The sequence below is a fragment of the Dictyostelium discoideum genome, assembly GCF_000004695.1.
Source record: "Dictyostelium discoideum AX4 chromosome 6 chromosome, whole genome shotgun sequence".
NCBI lineage: Eukaryota > Evosea > Eumycetozoa > Dictyosteliales > Dictyosteliaceae > Dictyostelium > Dictyostelium discoideum.
In genome coordinates this window covers 3,259,060-3,282,426 of record NC_007092.3, presented here as the reverse complement: position 1 = coordinate 3,282,426, position 23,367 = coordinate 3,259,060, and the positions used below count along the sequence as shown (strand labels likewise).

At 22.2% G+C, this 23,367-nt stretch overlaps 8 protein-coding genes across 8 annotated transcripts; 1 reads left to right on the top strand and 7 right to left on the bottom strand.

Moving 5' to 3' along the window:
- Positions 1-74: 74 nt before the first annotated feature.
- Positions 75-2,959, bottom strand: psmD2 (26S proteasome regulatory subunit S2; the record flags this gene model as incomplete). The annotated part of the gene is made up of 3 exons (XM_628966.1): positions 75-1,866; positions 1,956-2,458; positions 2,573-2,959. 3 exons carry the CDS (start codon positions 2,957-2,959, stop codon positions 75-77), a joined length of 2,682 nt encoding a protein of 893 aa, XP_628968.1.
- Positions 2,960-3,960: 1,001 nt separating this feature from the next.
- On the bottom strand, positions 3,961-4,758 carry rps2 (ribosomal protein S2; the record flags this gene model as incomplete). Its single annotated transcript, XM_628965.1, has 1 exon — positions 3,961-4,758. The coding sequence occupies one exon, from the start codon at positions 4,756-4,758 to the stop codon at positions 3,961-3,963; it is 798 nt and encodes a 265-aa protein (XP_628967.1).
- Positions 4,759-5,606: 848 nt separating this feature from the next.
- On the top strand, positions 5,607-6,765 carry psmB5 (proteasome subunit beta type 5; the record flags this gene model as incomplete). The annotated part of the gene is made up of 3 exons (XM_628964.1): positions 5,607-5,723; positions 5,947-6,336; positions 6,454-6,765. The coding sequence occupies 3 exons, from the start codon at positions 5,607-5,609 to the stop codon at positions 6,763-6,765; spliced, it is 819 nt and encodes a 272-aa protein (XP_628966.1).
- A 423-nt stretch (positions 6,766-7,188) lies between these two features.
- Positions 7,189-10,157, bottom strand: dyrk2 (DYRK family protein kinase; the record flags this gene model as incomplete). Its single annotated transcript, XM_628963.1, has 3 exons — positions 7,189-7,652; positions 7,781-8,087; positions 8,181-10,157. The coding sequence occupies 3 exons, from the start codon at positions 10,155-10,157 to the stop codon at positions 7,189-7,191; spliced, it is 2,748 nt and encodes a 915-aa protein (XP_628965.1).
- Positions 10,158-11,084: 927 nt separating this feature from the next.
- DDB_G0293748 (hypothetical protein) lies at positions 11,085-15,140 on the bottom strand (the record flags this gene model as incomplete). The annotated part of the gene is made up of 1 exon (XM_628962.1): positions 11,085-15,140. One exon carries the CDS (start codon positions 15,138-15,140, stop codon positions 11,085-11,087), a length of 4,056 nt encoding a protein of 1,351 aa, XP_628964.1.
- A 409-nt stretch (positions 15,141-15,549) lies between these two features.
- DDB_G0293746 (kinase motif-containing protein) lies at positions 15,550-16,737 on the bottom strand (the record flags this gene model as incomplete). Its single annotated transcript, XM_628961.1, has 1 exon — positions 15,550-16,737. One exon carries the CDS (start codon positions 16,735-16,737, stop codon positions 15,550-15,552), a length of 1,188 nt encoding a protein of 395 aa, XP_628963.1.
- Positions 16,738-18,037: 1,300 nt separating this feature from the next.
- On the bottom strand, positions 18,038-20,669 carry DDB_G0293744 (hypothetical protein; the record flags this gene model as incomplete). The annotated part of the gene is made up of 2 exons (XM_628960.1): positions 18,038-18,489; positions 18,584-20,669. 2 exons carry the CDS (start codon positions 20,667-20,669, stop codon positions 18,038-18,040), a joined length of 2,538 nt encoding a protein of 845 aa, XP_628962.1.
- Positions 20,670-20,904: 235 nt separating this feature from the next.
- On the bottom strand, positions 20,905-23,312 carry DDB_G0293782 (hypothetical protein; the record flags this gene model as incomplete). Its single annotated transcript, XM_628959.1, has 2 exons — positions 20,905-21,149; positions 21,266-23,312. 2 exons carry the CDS (start codon positions 23,310-23,312, stop codon positions 20,905-20,907), a joined length of 2,292 nt encoding a protein of 763 aa, XP_628961.1.
- Between the last annotated feature and the right edge of the window lie 55 nt (positions 23,313-23,367).

The window sequence follows — 23,367 nt, the reverse complement described above, 5'->3', positions numbered from 1 at the left end:
TTTTTTTTTTTTTATTTATATTTATATTTTATTTAATTATTTATTTATTTAAATTTATTTTTACTTTTTTTAATTTAATTTTTTTTTGAAGCTAATGGTGAAGTTACAGATGCATTTGGATTTGGTTTAAGAATTACAATACCTTCTAAGATGTTTGTGAGTGGAATGTAATCATCAGTGGCGAGTTCAGCACGTTCGTTATAACCCAAGAGTACTGGAGTTGTATGAGTTTGGAAACCAGTGATTGTTTTTGGTTTTCCTGCTAAACCAACGATATCAACGGATTGACCAACACGAACGCTTACTGGTAATGGTTTAAGATCCTCATCGAGGGTCATTAACATACGTGGATACATACTACAAACGATTGAAAAGAATAAATAGTGAGATTGAGTTGAGAGGATATTTTTAATGTCGAGACCAGCATGTAAGAGAGCTAATAAACCACCCACTGCCACTGGTGACATTAAAGTACGATCACTATGATATGGATTGATAGTCATGGTACCCTTACCTAAATGAAGTAAACCTTGAGCGATACGAACAAAGAATAAATGGACATCTTTACCATAGAAAACGGCTAAAGCTCTTAACATACCACCAATACGAGCATTATTTGTACCAGCACCAATCAAACCCAATGAAAGGATGGCACCTTGAGCAACTTCTGGATCATTGTCATGTGAAAGTTTACTAAGAATATCCATAATGGCAATACGTGGATTTGATGGTGATAATAAACCCAATGCCAATGGGATAGCACGTTTAATGTGTACATTACCCTTTTGAAGGAGATGATCAAACATTCTGAGACACATATCTGAACCCAACTCTTCACCCATTGCAATCAAAGCGATTGAGAGTACGGCTAAACCATGATGTGGATTTTCTTGGCCATCACTACAGAAATGGAGCATATTTTGAACCTTCAATACATTACCAGTACCTGCGTAAGCGCAAGCTTCAACTGTAAGACGGGCATACTCACCACCTTTACCTTCGATGGCTTTCAATGTTTCCAAGGCCAACTCGGCGGCATCTTGTTTACCGAGGTAAAGTAAACCTAAACCCAAATGAAGGAAACGAGCATGAGATTCGCTTGCGGCGGTACCACGTTGAATAAGAGTTTGTACAAAGAGGGTTGATAATTCAGGATCACAAGAACCAATGAAAATTAAACCCAAAGCTAAACCAACGATACCAATAAATTCCATCTTCTCCTTATCATCGTCGAGACATGGTGAGAGTAAGCTCATGAGATCTTGTCTTTGTGTGCCGGCATAGGCTAAACCCAAACCAAAGATGGCAGAAATACGAGTACCAGTGTTTGAACTATTGATATGTTCGGCCAATAGAGAGAGTGCTGGATCCATTTCACTTCTAATACCACTTGTTAACATACCAATAGCCATCAAAGCACCATTGCTACAATGTTTCTCTTGAGAGTATAAAAATTTATCAATCTTTGTTAAACCACCATCAATATCCCAAAGTACAACCATACCAGTTGAAGCAACAGTTGAAAGGATACCCAATTCTCTATTCTTGAACCACCATTTTGTATCTTCTTCAGCGGTCATCAATTTATCTTTACCGAAACCAGCATTAACAAAGGCATTTACAAATGATGAAGCTAAATTCATTCTTGCTGAATCTGCAATTGCACTGGTTGAATCTAAATGAGATTGGAAAATTTCCTCTGGTAATTTTGGTTCTCTAATATCTAAATCAGTTGCTAAATTCATAAAGTATTCACTTAATTTTGAATTATTTATAATATCACTAATTGAATCATAATTAAAATTATCTGGTACAATTTTTTGTCTTGCAACTAAAAATCCTAATTGTTGTAAAATTGATTTATTACTTTTTTAAAAAATAAAAATAAAAAAGTTAATATATATAAATATATTTATTAATTATTATTTTTTATTTTTTAAAAAAATAATACTTACTTTTCAACCAATTTAAAAATTTCAGTAATTAATTCAGGATCAGAAATTTTCATAGCAACTCTGAGTGCATCTGGATATTGTTTCATTTTAATATAGATTTCAACACAAACCTTTAAGATGTTGATATCATCTGGACCTGGTACATAATATGAACATTTGAATAGATAAAGACAAACACGACTATAATTATTCTCGTCAATGTATTGGAAAATCTTTGAGAGTTGTTCAACCTCCAATAGGAGATCACAAGCCTCTGGCTCTGCATTATGTGTCATTTGGAATGGTACAATCTCATCAACCAATTTTAATAAATCCTCTACTGATTGATTCTCTTCCTTTTTGATATCATATTCAACACCAATCTCTGTTGCCAAATGTTTAACATATTCATGTCCCCAACTTGCAATTGCTTCACCACTACCCAATAATTTATATTTAAGTGTATCTCTTTCATCATTACCATTTGCCATTGCCAATACTGATAAAATATCAGCTAATGATGTCTAATAAATAAATAATAAAAAAAAAAAAAAAAAAAAAAAATTAATAAATGAATTAATAAATAATTATTTTTTTTTTTTTTTTTTTTTTTTTTTTTTTTTAAGTTTATTACTTACTTTAGCTTTACCTTCTTTTGAATTTTTATAAATATCTACTAAAGTTGAATAATGATTTCTTAAGAATTTTAATGGTTTTGGTACAGAAGTCATTGAAGAAGTTGATGATCTAATTTCAGTTTTTAAAGCTTCCAATGCAGCCAATGCAATTTCTTCTTTTTCATCTCTTGATCTTTCAACTAATAATTCTAAATCATTTTTTAATTTTTCATCTTCTGGTGATAAAGTTTCTTCTTTTTTATCTTTTTTTTTATCTTTTTTATTATCTTTGGTGGTAGTGTTGGTGGTAGTATTTTTCTCTTCTGTATCTTTATTATCTTTTTTGTCTTCTTCTTTATTGCTACCACCTTTTGCTGGTACTGGAATTGTTACTTCTTTTTGTGGCATTATTTAATTGTAAAAAAAAAAAATAGAATGAAATTCTATGTGTATGAATGTATATATTGTTGTAAAAAAAAAAAAAAATATGTATATAAATAAAAAGATTTGAATGTGTATGTATTACAAATTAAAATGAAATAAAACAATATATGTTCAAAAAAAAGAAAAAATAATAATTATAATTTTGAAAAAAAAAAAAAATATATATTTATTTTTATTATATGTTTTTTTTTTTTTTTTTTTATGTATATATTAACAAATTAAAAATTGAAAAAAAGAAAAAAAAAAAAAAAATTAATTAAAAAAAAAAAAAAAAGTGAAGTTGATCAAAAATTTTAAATTTTTTTTTTTTTTTTTTTTTTTTTTAATTTATTTTAATTTTTATTTTTTTTATTTTTTTAATTTTTATTTTTTTTTTTTTTTTCTTTTTCTCATGTTGAACTTCACACTTTATTAAAATAAAAAAGGTAAAAAATAAGAAAATTAAACTTCAATAAAAACAAAAAAATTAAATAAAAATAAAATAAAATAAAACAATTGATTATTAAAATTTTTTAAATTTCTATTATTTTTTTATTTATTTATTTTATTTTTTTATTTTTTGGTTAACTTCTCAATTTTTTATTACCTCTGTGGAAAATAAAAAAATAAAAAAAAAAAACAAAATTAATTTCCAAATTTAACTAATTCCACAAAAGAAAATAGTACTTTCATATTTTCATGTTTTTTTTATTATTAATTAAATTATTTATAAATAGAACAATAAAAATAAAAATAAATAAATTTAATTTTTGGAAAGTGAGATCGGGGGTGGTGCTTTTTTTATTTTTTCCAGACAAACCAATCTGTAAATAAATTAATACAAAAATACTAATAAAATACTTTTTTTTTTTTTGATAAATAAAAAATTTAATTTGTGGATCTTATTTTTTTTTTAAACAAATAAAATTAATAATTAAAAAAGAATTTTTTTTTTTTAAAACAGTAAAAAATTAATTAAAATTGATTTATTGTTGTTTTTCGGATAATTTGGCAGAGTGTTCTTGGTATGGAGTCTTGATTAATTTGACTTCTCTCCAAAGATCTGGGGTTAAGTAAGCAAAGGTCTTGGTGATGGCGAAGAAAGTGGCCATGACAAAGTTACCCATGGTTCTGGTCTTACCACGTGAAGATGTGTAAACATCATCAACACCAGCATATTGGAGTAATTTCTTTGGAACACGAGCAGCAACGATACCAGTACCTCTTGGGGCTGGAACGAGACGTACAGCGACGGAACCGCATTTACCAGTGACTTTGGTTGGGACAGTGTGTGGAGCACCGAGTTTGTTACCCCAATAACCACGACGAACTGGGATGACTGATAATTTGGCAGCAACGATAGCACCAGAAATGGCGGTGGCAACTTCCTTAGCGCATTTAACACCGAGACCTACATGACCGTTGTGATCACCAACAACGACGAAAGCCTTGAAACGGGTACGTTGACCAGCACGAGTTTGCTTTTGAACTGGAACAATCTTCATAACTTCATCCTTGAGGTTAAGGAATTTATCAATGATTTGGTACTCCTTGATTGGTAAAGAGAAAAGATAGATTTCGTGGATATTCTCGACTAAACCAAGAGCAACGAGACGACCTAATTTGGTGACTGGAGTCCATGATTTGGTTTCACCTTGACCACCTCTTTGTGGACGTGGACCACCTCTTTGTGGGGCACCACCAGCACCTCTTTGTGGACGACCAGCACCAAAAGCACGAGTTGGTTTTTGATCGGCTTGAGCAGCAGTTGTAGTATCAGCCATTGCTATAAAAAAATCATAATCATTTTTTAGATATTCGAATATTAGTCATTAATCCTAAACAAATACTAAAGATTGATAAAGATTGATGATAATCCAAAAAGATTGATAATCATTTGAAAAGATATCAGATAGATTGAAAAATTTGTGTGATAGACTTACATCTCTTTATATATTCTGTTTATGACGACTAAATAAAGTTGAAAAAAAAAAAATTTCAAAAAATTTTTTTACAAAACTCGACGGTAATTTTTTTTTTTTTTTCAGAAAAAAAAAAAATATAAAAAAAAATATAAAAAAAAAAAATAAAAATAACAAAACCAAAAAAAAAAAAAAATAAAAAACAAAGAAATAATTGTCAACAATGCCATTCTCTTTTATTTTTTATTTTTTTTTTTTCTGATTATTATTTTTTTTTTTTTGATAATTTTATTATTATTATTTTTTTTTTTCTTGATTATTTTATTATTATTTCTTTATATTTTTGTTTTTTTTTTTATTTATTTATTTAAACAAAAAAAAAAATAAAAAAATAAAAAAAAAAAAAATAAAACCAAAAAAAAAAAATAATAAAAAAATTGAAATAAAAAAATGGATATAATTATATTTTTAATCAAAACATTACTTATATATAAAAATAATAATGGATTGTCATTATTAAATTAAATTAATTTTTTTTTTTTTTAATTTTCAATTTTTTAATTTTTTTTTTTTTTTTTTTTTTTTTTTTAATTTTAAAAATTTTTTGATCTTCACAATATTTTTTTTTTTTAATTTATTTTTTTTATTTTTTTCACTTTTTTTTTATTTTTTTTTTATAAATATATATTACTGTACATAGAATTTCAAAAATGATTAATATTGATTTTGACAATATTGAACAATCACAACCAACACTCTACGATACACTCGCAAGTGATGTTAAATTTTTAAATACACCACATTTCGAATTACCACCAAATGCAAATGTAAATTTTTTTATATATATATAATACATATAAAAATAAATAGAATAATGATAATAGAGATTAGATATTTAAAATATTTTCATTATATATTAAAAAAACAATATAGTAAATAATAAAATAATAATAATAATAATAATAAAAATAACATACTAATTTTATTATTTCATAAAAAATAATAATGATAATAAAAATAATAAAAATAATTATCATTATAATTTTATAGCCAGGTGATTTTTTAAGAGAAACATTTGATCATCCATCAGCACCAAAAGCATTGGAATTTGCACATGGTACAACTACATTAGCATTTGTATATGGTGGAGGTATTATTGTATCAGTAGATTCAAAATCTACACAAGGACCATACGTTGCAAGTAGATCAGTTAAAAAAGTAATTGAAATTACACCAACCCTTTTGGGTACTATGGCTGGTGGTGCTGCTGATTGTTCATTTTGGGAACGTGAATTAGGTAGAAGATGTAGATTATATGAATTAAGAAATAAAGAACTCATCTCTGTTGCTGCTGCATCTAAAATTTTAGCAAATATTGTATATTCATATAAAGGTTACGGTTTATCAATGGGTACTATGATTACTGGTTGGGATAAAACTGTATGTATCTTTTATTTATTTATTTATATTATTATTAAATTTTATTAACATATATTTATATTTATTTTATTTTTTTAAATTTATAAAATTTTTTTTTTTTTTTAAAAATAAAAAAAGGGACCACAATTATATTATGTTGATAATGATGGTACTAGATTACATGGTCAACGTTTTTCATGTGGTTCAGGTTCAACATATGCTTATGGTGTTTTAGATACAGGTTTTAAATGGGATATGAATGATGAAGAAGCATATGAACTCGGTCGTAGAGCTGTTTATCATGCAACTCACAGAGATGCTTACTCTGGTGGTGCTATCAATGTTTATCATGTTCAAAAAGATGGTTGGAAGAAGATTTCTTCTGATGATTGTTTCAAATTATATCAAAAATATTACAATATTGTTCCAATTAATAAACCAGCTAATTAAAATCAACTTTTAAATTTCAATCCCCTCCACAAGACACACACACCTATATTTCATCATAATTATGATAATTTGTAATTTCATAAAATAAAAAAAAAAACATAAACCTTATATAAATAAATAAATAAATAAATAAAAAAAAAAAAAAAAAAAAGAAAATAAAACCAAAAAAAAAGTAATATGCCATTGTAATATTATAATATTTTTTTATAAATAAGTTTTTTTTTTTTATTGGTATATATTTTTAATAAAAGAGTTAATAATAGCAATAATAAAAATAATAATTTGATATAGTTTTTTATTTTTATTATTATTTATTATTATTATTATTTTTATAAATATATTTTTTTTATTTTTTTTTTTATTTCTTTTTATATTTCTTTTTTTTTTTTTTTTTTTTTTTTTTTTTTTTTTTTTTTTTTGTTTTTAAGAAGGTGTTGAAGGTGCAGTTGGAGCAATAACTTTAATTATCCAATCATGTTTTAAACCTTGTTCAGCAGTAATTCTTTGAGATGGTTCCCATTTTAAGCAATCCAAAATGAAATTATCAAAATCTTCATCACCCGATCTAATTGAATCCTTAAAAGATTTTGTACCAATTGTATAGAGTTCTCCAGTTGTTGAGTTTTTAACAGGTTTTGGAGTACCATCATCTTCAAAGAAAATATCCTTACGTGTTGAATTATCAATTACACTTTTTGGGGGAGCTCCAAGCACCTCCATTATACATGCTAATTGTTCAGGTTCATCAGATCCTGGAAATAATGGTACACCTGTGAAAATCTCTACTAATATACAACCTAAACTCCAAATATCAATCGATTTATCATATTTAGTTCCCAATATAACTTCTGGTGACCTATAAAATCTTGATTGAATATATGTAAAAACTAAAATAAAAAAAAACAAAAATATATTAATTATTTATTATTTATTATTAATTATTTATTATTTATTATTAATTATTAATTATTAATTATAAATTATTAATTATTAATTATTAATTATTAAAACTTACTTTGTTCATTTTCAAAACAACTACTACCAAAATCAATTAATTTTATACCAGATTTAGTTGGTGATTTTAATAAAATATTTTCAGGTTTTAAATCGGCATGAATTATATTTCTCTTTGATAAAAATCTAAGTGAAGTTAAGATTTGAGCGCCAAATCTTCTAACTAAATTTAAATTATAACCTTGGAAATGATTTACTTTTAAAAAATCATATAAATTCATACTTAATAATTCAAATGTTAAAATTAAATGATTTCTAAAATAAAAATAATTATTTAAATGGACAATGCTTGCTGTTGAATTTGGATCCTAAAAATTAAAAAAAAAAAAAAAAAAAAAAAAAAAAAGAAAATTAATAATAGGTTTTTTTTTTTTTTTATATAAATATGTTTTAAATCTTACATTTGTTTTTAAATATTCTAAAATTTTAATTTCAGTTAAAGCTTGATTATGAAATCTTTTTTGATTACGTAAAATTTTTAAAGCAACCATTTCACCAGTTTTATAATCATAACCTTTTACTACTTGACAGAATGAACCTTGACCAAGTATTGAAACGATTTCAAAACGATATGCTATATGATCACGTTCAACCACTTTATATTCACCAATATCATTATCATAACCATTGTTTGGTAATTGTGAATTGAATTTTGTTTTTTTATTGGTATTACCAGTGAAATAGATTTGAGGATAATCCAGAATCTCTGATTGTTCTGCTGATGTTAAATCGTTTATATATAATTTCAATGCAATCGATGGTGTTATAATAGTACATGATGATTTGGTTGGTGTTGTTGTTGTGGAGGTGGTAGAGGTGGAGGTGGTAGTGGTTGAAGTTGGTGATGATAATACAGACATTGATGATGCCAATGTTGGTGAAGTTGAAGTTGGTGTTGTTGTTGTTGATGTTGATGTTGACGAAATTGATTGTGATTGTGTGAGTAAGTTTGTTAAATTATTTGATGAACTTGATGAGCTTGATGCTATATTTGATTTTGATGATGATGATGATGATGATGATGATGATGATGAGGATTTTAAAGTAGTAGTAGTAGTTGTAGTTGAAAAAGATGATAATGATTTTGTATCTTTTCTAGATGATATCTTTGATGCTGATAATGAGGTTGTTGAGGGTTGTACTGTAGTGTTGGATGAAGTTGGTGTTGGTGTTTTTGATGAACTCCTAAGTATTTTTGTAAATTTACTAGAAAATGAAGATGAAGAAGAGGAGGACGAAGATGAAGATTCTTTATCTCCCTTATCTTTAGTTGGTGGGGATTGTTCAACCCTTGCCAAACTTGCAGAAACAGATAATGATCTTGATTTAATTGCAGGTTTTGATACATTGGCTAATCTTGCAAAAACATCATCCACTGATGATTTAGAAGGTGTTGTATTTGTTGATGTCGATGACGATGATGATGTTGTTGTTGTTGTTGTTGTTGTTGTTGCAGTTGGTGTTTTTGTTGTTGATGATGATGATGGTGGTGGTGGTGTATTTTGATCTAAATTCTCAGATATTGATGATTTGGTTGGGGTTTTTATATTTGATGATGTATTGTTATTGCTATTATTTACAGAAGTATTGGTTGGTGAGAATAAACTACCATTTGAAATTGAAACAGATCTAGATTTCATAGTTGAGGATCTTGGAGAATCAGAAATTGTGTGCGATGGTGATAACTTCATTTTTGATAATGATGCAGCAGTATGTTTAATTGTAGAGCTGCCACTATTATCATCACTATTATTATTATTACCACCACTACTACTACTACCACTATTGCTAGAATGTGAAATTTGAATTGGTGCTTTTATATTACTAGTAGTTGAAGAAGAAGAAGAAGAAGAAGAAGTAGATGATGAAGATGGTTTTTTAATAATACCACTATCACTATTACCACTTAATAATGCCTCTCTTGGTTTTCTAAAACCTGGATTTATACTTGGTCTTTCATGTACTTTCTTTGTACTACTACTAAATGTTGATGCTGAATATAAATTATTAAAGTTATTATTGATACTACTACTATTACTACTTGATTTTGAGGATGATACAATAGGTTCCTCCTTTGAGCCTGATTTTGTAACTAAAATTGATTTGGGTATAATACTACCTGTAGTTGATTGCTTTAGTGGTGATATGGTTGGGGTGGTAGTTGTGGTAGTTATGGTGGTGGTAGTATTATTATTATTATTATTATTACTAGGGGTTGTATTTGAGGTGATTGGTGTAACATCATCAGCACCTAATGTATAAGACATTGAAGATAAACAAACACTTCTTCTAGCAGCTGCTCTTGTTGACATTGATGATTTCAATTTGGTTATATCATTATTATGTGATTCAATAATTTGTTTATGTAATGACGTCATTTTATTTTATTTTATAAAATTATGAAAATCACTACTTATATACTATATATATAAATATATAAATTGAATAACTTTATTACTACTACCGCTATTGATTTTGGTTCTTTTTTTATTGCGTGTTGGTTATTACTTTTGTTATTGTTGCGGCTGATGGTATTCAGGTTGTGTTGATTTATATTTTTGGTGATGGTGTTATTCACTATTCCTGTACATTAATATATATATAAATACTATTTTTTTATATTTATTTTATTTTATTAAAAGTTTCTATTACTACAATTCTTATTATTTATATGATGAGATGACTAAAGTGTGTTTTTTTTTTTTTTTTTTTTTTTTTTTTTTTTTTTTTTTTTTTTTTTTGATTTTTTATTTTTTTTAATTTTTATTTTTTTTAATTTTTATTTTTTTAAAATTTATTTATTTTTATTTTTTTTTATTTTTTTTTTATGGTAATTATTTTATTCAATAGAATTATTAATTTTTTATTTTTTTTATGGCAATTATTTTATTATTTTATTATAAGGAGAGTTTAATAATAATAATAATAGTTCTTTTTTTATCTCTCCTTTATCTCTTTTTTTTTTCTTTATTGTTTTGCGAGAAGCGAATTAAAATTCAGTTTTTTTTTTTTTTTTTTTTTTTTTCAATTTAATTTAATTTTTTATTTTTTTTTATTTTTTATTTTTTTATTTTTTATTTCTATTAACTGATTACTAAAAGTTTAACGTAGTTAAAAAGATTATAATTATAATTATTTTATAATTATAGGGAATACGAGATTTTTTTAATTTGTTGTAATTGCTTCTTTTGTTGACCACAATAAAAAAATAAAATAAAAAACAAGAAAATCCAAGAAAAAAATAAAATAAAAAACAAGAAAAAAAAAAATAGATTATTTACATTTTTCATTTCAAATTTATTTAATTAAATATCTTCTCCTCTTTTTCTCTTATGATGATTTTCAATAGTTTCATTGCTATTATTATTTTCTAATAATAAATTTTCATTTTCATTTTGTTGTTTTTCTTTTTCTTGTTCAAGTTGTTGTATTTGAATATTAAATTTATTAAAATTTTCAAAGTAACAAGTTTTAATTGAAATTTGGTTATTGAAACCATAGTATTGACCTTTTGAAGTGAGAAAAGCTTTTTTGATTAATGTATTATCAGTGATTTGACTTTTTAAAAGATCTTTATCGGGATAACGTTCCAATAAATATTTAACACAAAATAAAAGACCACGCGAGAATATTTTTTTAAATTGTTCATTTAATATATTTTGATTACCAGTATTGAAATTCTTATCAATGATTGTACAAATTAAATCCAAACTTGACAGATCCCAAATCAAAGGTTTTGAAACATCATAGGATAATAATAAATTCAACAGATTCTTATAGTAATCCTTTTCAAGCAATTTCTCTAACAATAACCATTTTGAGATTTCAATATGACCAAAATGAAGTGTTGATGATACCAATTGAAAAGTTTTAATTAAATCCAATTCCATATAATCAACAAAGTATTTAATTGTATCAAAATTACCAATTTGACCCAAAAGTTGCATTAAACCATTATCTAAATAACATTTATATTGATTGAAATGATCTTTAAATTCTGAAACCAACAATTCATGATCATTTGACGCAATTGCATTAAAAATTGGATTCTTTGATGGTACAATTAAATTTTTAAAACATGGATATTCAATTCCATACTTTTTCAATTGTAATTTAGTTCTTGCTGTTAATTGTAAATCTGGTGTTGAAATTTTAATTGTTCCAAAAATATTATTAATATTATTATTTGCACCACCACTCGTATTTGCGCTTGTACCTGTTGTTGTTGTTGTTGTTGTTGTTGTTGTTGATATTGAATTTGGAGATGTACCATTACTAGTTATAGTTTTAATTGAATTTGAATGATTTAACATTAAATAATCAATAATTTCATTTCTATTAAAATTTGCAGCATAATTTAATAAATCGAATTTCATTGAAGAAGGAAAAGATTCTAAAAGACATTTTAAAATGTCTAATCTTGAATCTTTAATTGATCTTTCCATTAAATGATAAATTTCAATTAATGATGGTACTTGATTTGATTTTAAAATCTCTTTTAATAAATCCACATTATTTGGAATTGTAGTTAAAAGTTCTAAATCCTGTTTTTGTAATTTCACAGATTTTGAAAATAAAAATTTACAAAATTCAATACTATTATTCTTTATCGCACTTTGATATAAATTTGTTTGATAAATTTTACAACTTTGAAATTGAAAACAAAATTCTGCCAATTTAAAATCTTTTCTCTTTTCAATTAATGTAATCATTAAATTCATATAGAATGAATTTGTAAATTCTGTTCTACTTAATAAAACTGTTAAAAATTCTTTTTTCTTTTTTTCAATTGATTCATTATTATTATTATCTTTTTCTTTTTCTTCTTCTTCTTCTTTAATTTCATTTTTAATATTAATATTATTATTATTATCTTCTTTTAAATCTATAAATAAATTTGAATCAATTTGAAATTTATTTGAAAAAAAGTTATGATAATCATAAGTGAAAAGATGATTTAATTTATAAATTTTTAAGAATAATTCTAATGAAGGGATATGAGCTTTTCTAAATGAGATTTCCAAGAGAGAGGTTGCTTTCTCTAAATAGTTGATTGATGGTTTCATTTGTTCAAATCTTAATTTTTCAGCTTCAATTGTGTTACCTTGAGTGATTGATTTATAATAGCATGTATTCTTTTGATTGAATGTTGTATCTTTTAATGGCAATACCCATTGATTATATAATAACTCCATTAATGTTGCTCTATCTGGTAAATTACCAGACAGTAATTGATTATTTTCAATACTATCGATATTGATATTATCACTATTATAATTTGAACAAATTCTAAACAATGATCCATTGGCTAGTTCTAATAATGATAATGCAGCTGTACCTTTGCTTCCAAATATATCCATTTTCATTATCTTTTGCATTATATTCACATAGTTGATAATATCCATCGATTGTAGTGTATGATCTTTCCAAGGATTAAAACATTTTACTAAATCCTCCAAGAATGAAATTTTACAATTCTTACTCTCCCTAACAAAAATCAATTGTAAATCATAATCTAATTTATAAAATACCGTTTTACTCTTTAAATGGTCAAATAATAAACTTGAACTTGGTAACATAATACTATCTTTATCAACTAAAACACAATCTTTTAAACCTAAAAATTCTTTCTCTGCTTCTGTAAAATCTTCATCCGTTATAAAACTTTCTGGTGATTTTGGTAATGATGAACTACTCATTGTAGTTGAATTTGAATTTGAATTTGAATTTGAATTTAAATTTGAATTTGAATTTGAATTTGTATTTGTAGTAGTGGTAGTAGTAGTAGTGGTAGTAGTTGTATTTTTATTATTGTTACTTGTTGTCGCTGTTGTTGTCGCTGTTGTTGTATTATTATTATCATTGGGTGATTTATTTGTATTATATCTCTTATTATTTAAATATCTAATCATATTACTAACATTTGAAGATTTTTGAGCATAATCAATTACTAATAGGGGATTTAATTTTGAATCGATACCAATACTATGAAGATAAACTAATAATTCAACATTACCACTTGCTATTGCTTTATATTGTATATCTGGTTGATATTGAATTAGAAATGATGAATTCTCTACAATCGATTGTAAAGCTATTAAGTTATTTGCCGCTACTGCATTATCTAAACAATGTAATAATGTAGTTTGATATTGTCTATAGAATAAACTCCATATCTCTTTAATTTCATTTCCATCTAATTTACAACCTTTTATCTTTTCACTATTATTATTGTTATTATTATTATTAATACTTTTATCATTATCTTTTTCTTTTTCTTTTTCTTTTTCATCTTTTTCTTCATATAATTTAATTTGATCAAATAATTTATGAATAAGTTTAAATGATTGTTCATTGAATGAGATATAATCACCACGTTTTAAACGATATTTAAATAATTGCCAATGATTATTTTTAATTAACCATTCTAATGAATGAGTTTGATAATATTTCCATACTCTATTATTTGTAATATTATTATTATTATTATTATTATTGTTATTATTGTTATAAGTATTATTATTATTATTATTATTATTATTATTATAAGTATTGTATAGATCACTCCTTATTTTCACACATTTCCAAATAATTTGACTTATGTCTTTATCTTTCCACATTCTAAAGAATAATTCATCATTATATTTAATTTTAATGGTTGGGGTATCAGTAGTGGTAGTAGTAGTAGTGATGTTTGTATCTGTACCTGTTATATCAGTACCTGTTGTTGCTATTTTTTGTAGGTTTTGTTGTTGTTCTTGTTGTTGTTCTTGTTGTTGTTCTTGTTGTTGTTGTTTTTTTTGTTGTTCTTGTTGTTCTTGAGGAGGTGTTTCAAATTGTTGTATGTTATATTCTTCTCGTTCAATTAGTTGTGATTCTTTGTTAACATTTGCCATAACATCATCTTCTACAATCATACTATCATAATTTTCATTTTCAACTACTATACTATCATTACTTTTATTATTATCTGAATATTCTGTTATTACCATATCTTGATATTCTATATCTTCCATTTGTTGTTGTTCATCCTGTTGGTCTTCATGTGATTGTTTATCTGTTTGTTCTTGTTGTTGTTGTTCTTGTTGTTCTTGTTGTTGTAGCTTATCATTTATTATTGTTGTAGTTGGTGTTGCTGGTGTCATTATTGGCGATTGCTGTTCTTTCTGTATTGGTATAATTTCTTCTTCATAGATGAAGATTGCATCATCGCTACTATCAAAATTTGTATCACCACCATTATTATTATTATTATTATTATTATTATTATTATTATTATTATTATTGTTATTATTATTATTATTATAATTGCTACTATTGATATTATTGTAATTATTTATTTCATCATCTTTAAAACTCATTTCATATGTGTGCTTTTTATTTTTATTTTTTATTTTTATATGTTGGAAAAATAAAGTAAGGCTTGGCAATGGGCAAATAAAATAAAAAATAAAAAAATAAAAAAAAAAAAAAAAAAAGTGAAAATTGAAAAATGAAAAAAATAAATAAAAATTAAAATAAAAAAATAAAAATTTGGTAATAAAAAAATAAAAAATTAAACAAATAAAAAAAATTAAACCAATAAATTATTATACATTAAATAAATAAAATAAAAATATTTTTTATTACTATTTTTTTTTTTTTTTTTTTTTTTTTTTTTAATTTTTTCTAAAATTAATAATAATAAAATTAAAAAACTTGGAACTCATTTTTTATTTTTATTTTTATTTTTTTATTTTTTTTTTATTTTTTTTTTTATTTTTTTTAATTTTAAAATAAATAATCAATAATAAATTGTGTTATTGTTGGTCTAGTTGATGAATCTTGTAATAAAGTTAATATTAATGAGATATCATCTTTAATTAAATCAGTTATTTCAATTTGATGATTTTGATTAAATCTAAAATATTTAGTGTTTGTTGCTTGATTTGTATAGATATCCAATTTCCCATTCCTTACTATCTCTCTCAATGAATTTATATACTCTTCATTAGGAAAAACGTGATCATAAATAGTTGATAATAATAATTCCAAATAAATAATACCAACTGTAAAAGAAACTGTATTTGAACTTACAACTTTAAATAAATTTCTACTCTGATGTCTATCACTATAAATACTATAACATACTGAATCTTTACCAAGTACAAATCTATCATTTAATGAATTATTATTATTATTATTATTATTATTATTATTATTATTATTATTATTATTATAATTATTATTATTATTTTCGGTGGTATTATTATTACAATTTGTAGATGATGATGAGGATGAAGATGATGATGTTGATGATGATAATGATGATAATGATGAATTTGTAGAACCAATTAATAAACAGTGTTCTAAATTTGAAAATTTTACAACTGATTGATCGTCGGTTCCTAGGGAATCTTCCAAGATGTATATGTTACCTGGGTGAAGAGTTTGGTGAATTACTTGATGTGATTCGAAATAGTAAGCAGATGCAAGTATACCTCTCATGATGAATCTTGTCATCACTAATGATCCTTTACATTTACGACGTTCAATTATCATTTCTAAAGTTTGATATTGTCCCATATCTTCACATTCCATGAATATCAACTCATCATTGTCAGAGAGTAATCTAGGTTTTAACATTCTATCACATCCTTTTAAATTAAAATATCCATAAACATTAACAACATGATTTGAATAATATCCAATTTTTTGCATAACTGTTAATTCTTTCATTGCTTTATTTGATTTCTTTTGAACTTTTAATATTATTTGTTTTTTATTTATTTTATTTTTATTATTATTATTTAAAAATTTATTATTATTATTATTATTTGAATAGTGATTATTACCAATGGTATCGTTAATATTATTATTATTATTATTTAGTAATTTTTCAACTACAAAATAATTTTTAAATGGATTATCACTTATTAAATCAATTTCTGAATATTGACTAATTGAATTTTCATTCATTTGTAAATATTATTATTATTATTATTATTATTATTATTATTATTATTATTATTATTATTATTATTATTATTATTATTATTATTATTTTATATATGTATATGTTTTTTTATATTTATTTTTTAAAATATTTATTTTATAAATTTATCATTAAAGGAAATGTTCCCAAAGAATAATTTATTAATTATTTATTTTTTAAAAAAGGGAAATATTACAAAAGGAAAATTAAAAAAAAAAAAAAAGTGTGATTATTGAAATGAAATGAAATGAAAAAAAAAAAAAAAAAAGATAGAATAAATAATTTAAAATAATAGTAAATAAATACTATATATTAAATATATACATTTAAATAAATATAAATGTAAAAAACATAATTTTAATTCATTTTTTTTTTTTTAATTTTTTAAAAAACCCTTTTTTTTTTTTTTTTATTTATTATATTTTATTTTTTTTTTTTTTTTTAAAAATAATAATATTATATGGGGGGGGAATAATTTTGGTGCTGTGTATAATTATTATTTTTATTTTTTTTATTTTTTTCTATTTTTATTTTTATTTTTTAATTTATTTTTTTTTATTTTTATTTTTGAGGATGTGTTAAATTATTATAAGATATTGAAAAAAAATAATTTTTTAAATAGAATGATCGAATAAATCATAATATATATAAATATATTAATATATATACATATATAAATTTATAACCATACATTTAATTATTTGTATTACTTTCTAAAAATATATATTCTCACTTTTATTAATATAAATTAAGAAATTAAAAATAGTGAAATAAATATAATTAGTTTAAAGAAATGATTATTTATAAAATAATTAATAATAGAAACAAAATATGATACCCCCATAAAAAAAAAAAAATAAAAAAATAAATAAATCATACTTAATTGTGGTTTGAGGAGATTATTATTATTATTTTTTTTTATTTTTTTATATTTTTATTTTTTTTTTTGAGTGGTTATTTCTAATTTGAGCGAATTATCCACACCTCTTGCTGTATAAGAGTATTTTTTTGTTTTGCTTTGTTTCTTTTTTTTTTTTTTTTTTTTTTTTTTGGGACGTTTGGAAATTTTTAAAATTAAAAAAGTATAAACTTTTTTTTTTTATTTCCAAAACTTCACAAAATATCTAAATTAAATTTTTCCCCTTTATTTTTAATTTATTTATTTGACTATTTTTATAAAAAATATAAAACCAAAAAAATAATAATAAATAAATAAATAAAAAAAAAAAAAATAAAATACCTTATTAATTTTTTTTTTTTTTTTTTTTTTTTTTATTTATTTTTCTACATTTTAATACTAGATAATCCACAAAGAATATCACACCTAGTAAGATTTGAATAATCAATGAAATCAAAAAGACCAAAACATTGTAAACAATTTAAAATATGTGAATTTTGTGGTTTACAATGAATGTGAAAATATTTTTCAACCAATTCTTGATTTTGATATAAATTAATTTTCATTTTGAATCCATGAGTATTTAAATAATTAATTTCAGATTCTTTAATTTTTTTAATTACTCTAAAATAAAATTCAATTGATGAAATTGTGGTGGTAGTACAAGTATCTATAACTTTTAAAGGAATATAATTAAATAAATTGAAATTATTGAATTGATTTACACCAAATGATAAATCGAAAATTTGGAATTCTCCAATTAAACTTTTTTGAAAAATAATATCAATTAAAAAGTTAATATCTTTTGTTGATTTAAATGGTAATTGATAATTGAAAACTTTAATTAAATAAAAGAAATTTTTAAAATTTGTTTCATACTCTTCACTATTATTTAAATTTAATAATATAATTAACTAAATTATCATAATTACCTCTACCTCTACCACCACTGCCACCACCACTACCACCACCACTACTATTTTTCATTAATTTAACAGATTTTGAAATTAATTTAAAATTTGTACTTTTTAAACTGAAAATTAGTAAATTACGAAAATGATTATTTTCAAATTGATTTATTCTTTTCTTTAAATTATGAATTTGAAATTTTTTATTAATATTATTAGAATTTAAATTTGAATTTTTTAATATTTCCATATCATTATTTAATTTCATTTCATGATATCCTTGAATTCTTTGAATAATTTTAAAATATTCAGTTCTTTTTAATCTATCAATTGGTATTGATTCGTTGAGAAAGAATTCTCTTTGTTTTGATTTAAAAATATCATTTACCATTGGTAATATATAATTAATTAGTAATTGTAGTGGTGGTGGTAGTGGTAGCGGTAGTGAACTTGATAATAATAATGTCATAAACAAATCTAATAATAAATCATTATTATTATTATTATTATTATTATTATTATTATTATTATTATTATTATTATTATTAAAATCTATAAATTTATAATATCCTTTTTTAAATATATGATTTATCATTTCGTTATAACCTAATTGAATAATATCTTTTAATCTTGTTATACCAAAACCAAACTTTTCAAAATAAACATCAAACCAAATTAAATTTTCATTAAAAATACTACTTTTATAATATTCAATATCCATATAATTATTTAAAATATTTTCATTATTATTGTTGTTATTTTTATTATTATTATTATTATTATTATTATTATTATTATTATTATTATTATTATTACTATTATTATTATTTGATGTTGAAGATCTTAAGCATGTTGATTTAATTTTAAAACTAGAATTATGACCATGATTTAATAATATGAAATCATAATAATCTGGACCATTGATAATTAATGTGATACTTGTTTTAAATGGGTATGATTTATTTGGAAGTAATTTAGATTGTATGATTGCACTAAATAATTGCATAATTTCAGAATCTTGAGTAGTTGGAATATTAAATAATTCAGTGTTTATGGGAATAAGAAAATAACTTGAAATTTTAAATTTAAAAATTGGTATCATAACTTCATCCACATTCTCTGACACATTAAAGTTATTTAATTTTTTAAAAATTGATTTCAACAATTTGAGATTATTTCTTTGAATTAATTTTTCAAACAAGTTAATAAATGGTGATTTTTGATTTGGAATTGATTTTTTAATTTTAGGAAATTTTGATAATACTTTTGAGTAAAATTGATTTTGACTCTTTTCATCATCTTTAAAAATGATTTCATAAAGATGACTATTTGCAAGTTTAAAGAAATCATCACCATTTGAATATTTAATATCGCCACCTAAATATTCTTTATATTCAATTATTGATTCTTTTTTTAAATTATTTAATAATTTTGAAAATGATTCAATTGGTGAATCGATTGTTTTATAATGAATTTCCATAATAAATTTAGATGTTAATTGTGGCATTTCTTTAAATAAATAATCAATGATTTTTAAATTTAAATCATTATATTCATTTTTTGATGATTTTTCAAGTAAATTTTTAAAAATCTCTTTTGAAAATTGTTTTAATCCCTTTTCAATTTCTTTTTTAAATAAATTAAAAAATTCAATAAATAAATTAATTTCCAATTCTTTCCATACTAATATTAATTCAAATAATTCAATTTTAAAATCTATATAACATCTATATGCTCTTTTAATTTCAATTTTATTATTATTATTATTATTATTATTATTATTATTATTATTATTATTATTATTATTATTATTATTATTATTATTATTATTATAAATAAAACCATTATTATTATTATTAAATTTGGAACTTTCGATATTATTTTTAAATAATTTAAAAAGATTTAATTTCTCTTTAAAAACCTGTTGATTTTGTATTTTTATAACTAATTCTAAAGGGAAATCATAAAAACTATATGTTGTATAATATAATTGTCTATTTGATTGTTTGATTTTTTCAAATAAAATCTTATTAATATATTTATTTCTAAACACTTTGAAAAACAATAAACCTTGGTCATCCATTTTTTGTGTGTTAAAAACAATTTCCATTTTTTGTTTTTGTGGTTTTGTGGGTGTGTTAAAAACAATTGTTTTTTTTTTTCGAAATTTTTTTCTTATGTTTTCTTTTTTTTTGTCTAAGTCTTAGATTTGTAAAAAAATAAAAAAAAGAAAAAAAGAGCAACCTCTTAAACGTAAAACCCCCAGGCTTGGGTTTTTTTTTTTTTTTTTTTTTTTTTTTTTTTTTGATAACCAAATAAAATATCTAATTGTTTTTTTTTTTTTTTTAATTTGTTTCTTTTTTTTTATCATTAATGGAATCTACCAAATCTAAAAGATTAAAAAATTTTAAATATTCTGAATTTTTTGTGCCTAATTGACAATAGTTTATAAAATAAGTTGGAAGCAAGTGTTGGTGTACATTTATTTTACTTTTGAATCCATTATAATATAAACGATTAATTTGTTTAATATTCATTTTAAAAATTATTGTAAAATAAAATTCAATTGAAGAAATTATAAATTGAATACCTTGATTATTATTATTATTATTATTATTTTTCTTTTTTTTTTTATTATTAATAGTTTCTTTAATAACATTTAGAGGAATGTAATAAATAAATTGAAATTATTAAATTCATTTATACCAAATGTTAAATCAAATAATTGATAATCATAATCCAAATCTTGTAAAATAAAGTTTTCATAATTCTCAATATCATTAGTTGATTTAAATGGTAATTGGTAATTGAAAACTTTAATTATGTAAAAGAAAAACTTTAAATTTCCTTCAAATTTTCCAATACTTGAAAATAAAAGTAATTTTAAAATATCTATTATATTAATTAACCTATCTTGACCGTTTTTCACCAAAAATGAAATACACTTTGAAATAAATTTAAAATTCTTACTTTTTAAACTAAAATATAATAAATTTTTAAATTGAGATTGTTCAAATTGATTTAATCTTTTCTTTAAATAATTAATTTGAAATGAATTATTAACATATAAATTTGGGTTTTTTAATATTTCCATATCATTATTTAATTTCATTTCATGATATCCTTCAATTTTTTGAATAATTTTAAAATATTCAATTCTTTTTAATCTATCAATTGGTATTGATTCATTGAAAAAGAATTCCCTTTGTTTTGATTTTATAATATCATTTACCATTGGTGATATAAAATTAATTAATAATTGTAAACTACTATTATTTAAATTATCACTTGATAATAATATTGTAATAAATAAATCATGTAATAATTTATTACTATTTTTAAAATCTATTATTTTATAATACCCTTTTTTAAATATATGATTTATCATATCATAATAACCTAATTCAATGATTTCTTTTAATCTTTTTATATCAAAACCAAATTTTCCAATATAAACATCAAACCAATTTAAATTTTCATTAAAAAAATTACTTTTATAATATTCAATATCCATACAATTATTTAAAATCTTTTCATTATTATTATTATTTGATGTTGAAGATCTTAAACATGTTTGTTTAAATTTAAAACTACGTGAAGATAAAATTAAATCACCACTATATATTGATGGAAAATTTGAAAAATTTTTATAAAATTGTGTTGTGGTGAAATCATAATAATCTGGACCATTAATATAAAATTTTTTAAAACCAAAACTTAAAACTGAATTAAATATTTTTTTTTGTAGTGTTGCACTAAATAATTGCATCATTTCAGAATCTTGAGTTGTTGGTGTATTAAAGATTTCAGTGTTTAAAACAAAAAAACAACTTGAAATTTTGAAATTAAAAATTGAGATCATTTCATCAACATTCTCTGATACATTAATATTATTTAATTTTGAAAAAATTAATTTCAATAATTTGAAATTATTTCTTTGAATTAATTTTTCAAACAAGTTAATAAATAGTGGTATAGTGTGATGTAAATTGGTTTTTTCAGTTTTTGGAAATATTGATAATAATTTTGAGTAAAATTGGTTTTGACCATTTTCATCATCTTTAAAAATGATTTCATAAAGATAATTATTTGCCAGTTTAAAGAAATCTTCACTGTTATCATCATCTTTTTCGTTGTTATAACAACCTGAATATTCACCAAATTTAATTATTAATTCTTTATTTAAATCATTTAATAATTTTGAAAATGATTGATGTACTGTATATCTCTTTGCATGATTTTTAATTTGAAAAATAAAAAAAATTTTAATTTCTGAAAATTCTTTAAATAAATAATTTAAAATATTTAAATTTATATTATTATATTCTTTTTTTGATGATTTTTCAAGTAAATTTTTAATAATTTCTTTTGAAGATTGTTTTAATTCCTTTTCAATTTCTTTTTTAAATAATTTAAAAAATTCAATAAATAAATCAATTTCCAATTCTTTCCATACTAATATTAATTCAAATATTTCAATATTAAAATCTAAAGAATATTGGTATGCTCTTTTAATTTCAATTTTATTATTATTAATGAATTTTTGTTTATTTTTATATAAATTAAAAAGATTTAATTTCTCTTTAAAAACTTGTTGATTTTGTGTTTTTATAACTAATTCTAAAGGGAAATCATAAAAACTATATGTTGTATAATATAATTGTCTGTTTGGTTGTTTGATTTTTTCAAATAAAATCCTATTAATAAATTTATTTCTAAATACTTTAAAAAACAATAAATCTTGGTCATTCATTTTTTGTGGTTGTGTTTGTGCGAAGTAGTCACAAAAAAAAAAAAAAAAAAAAAAA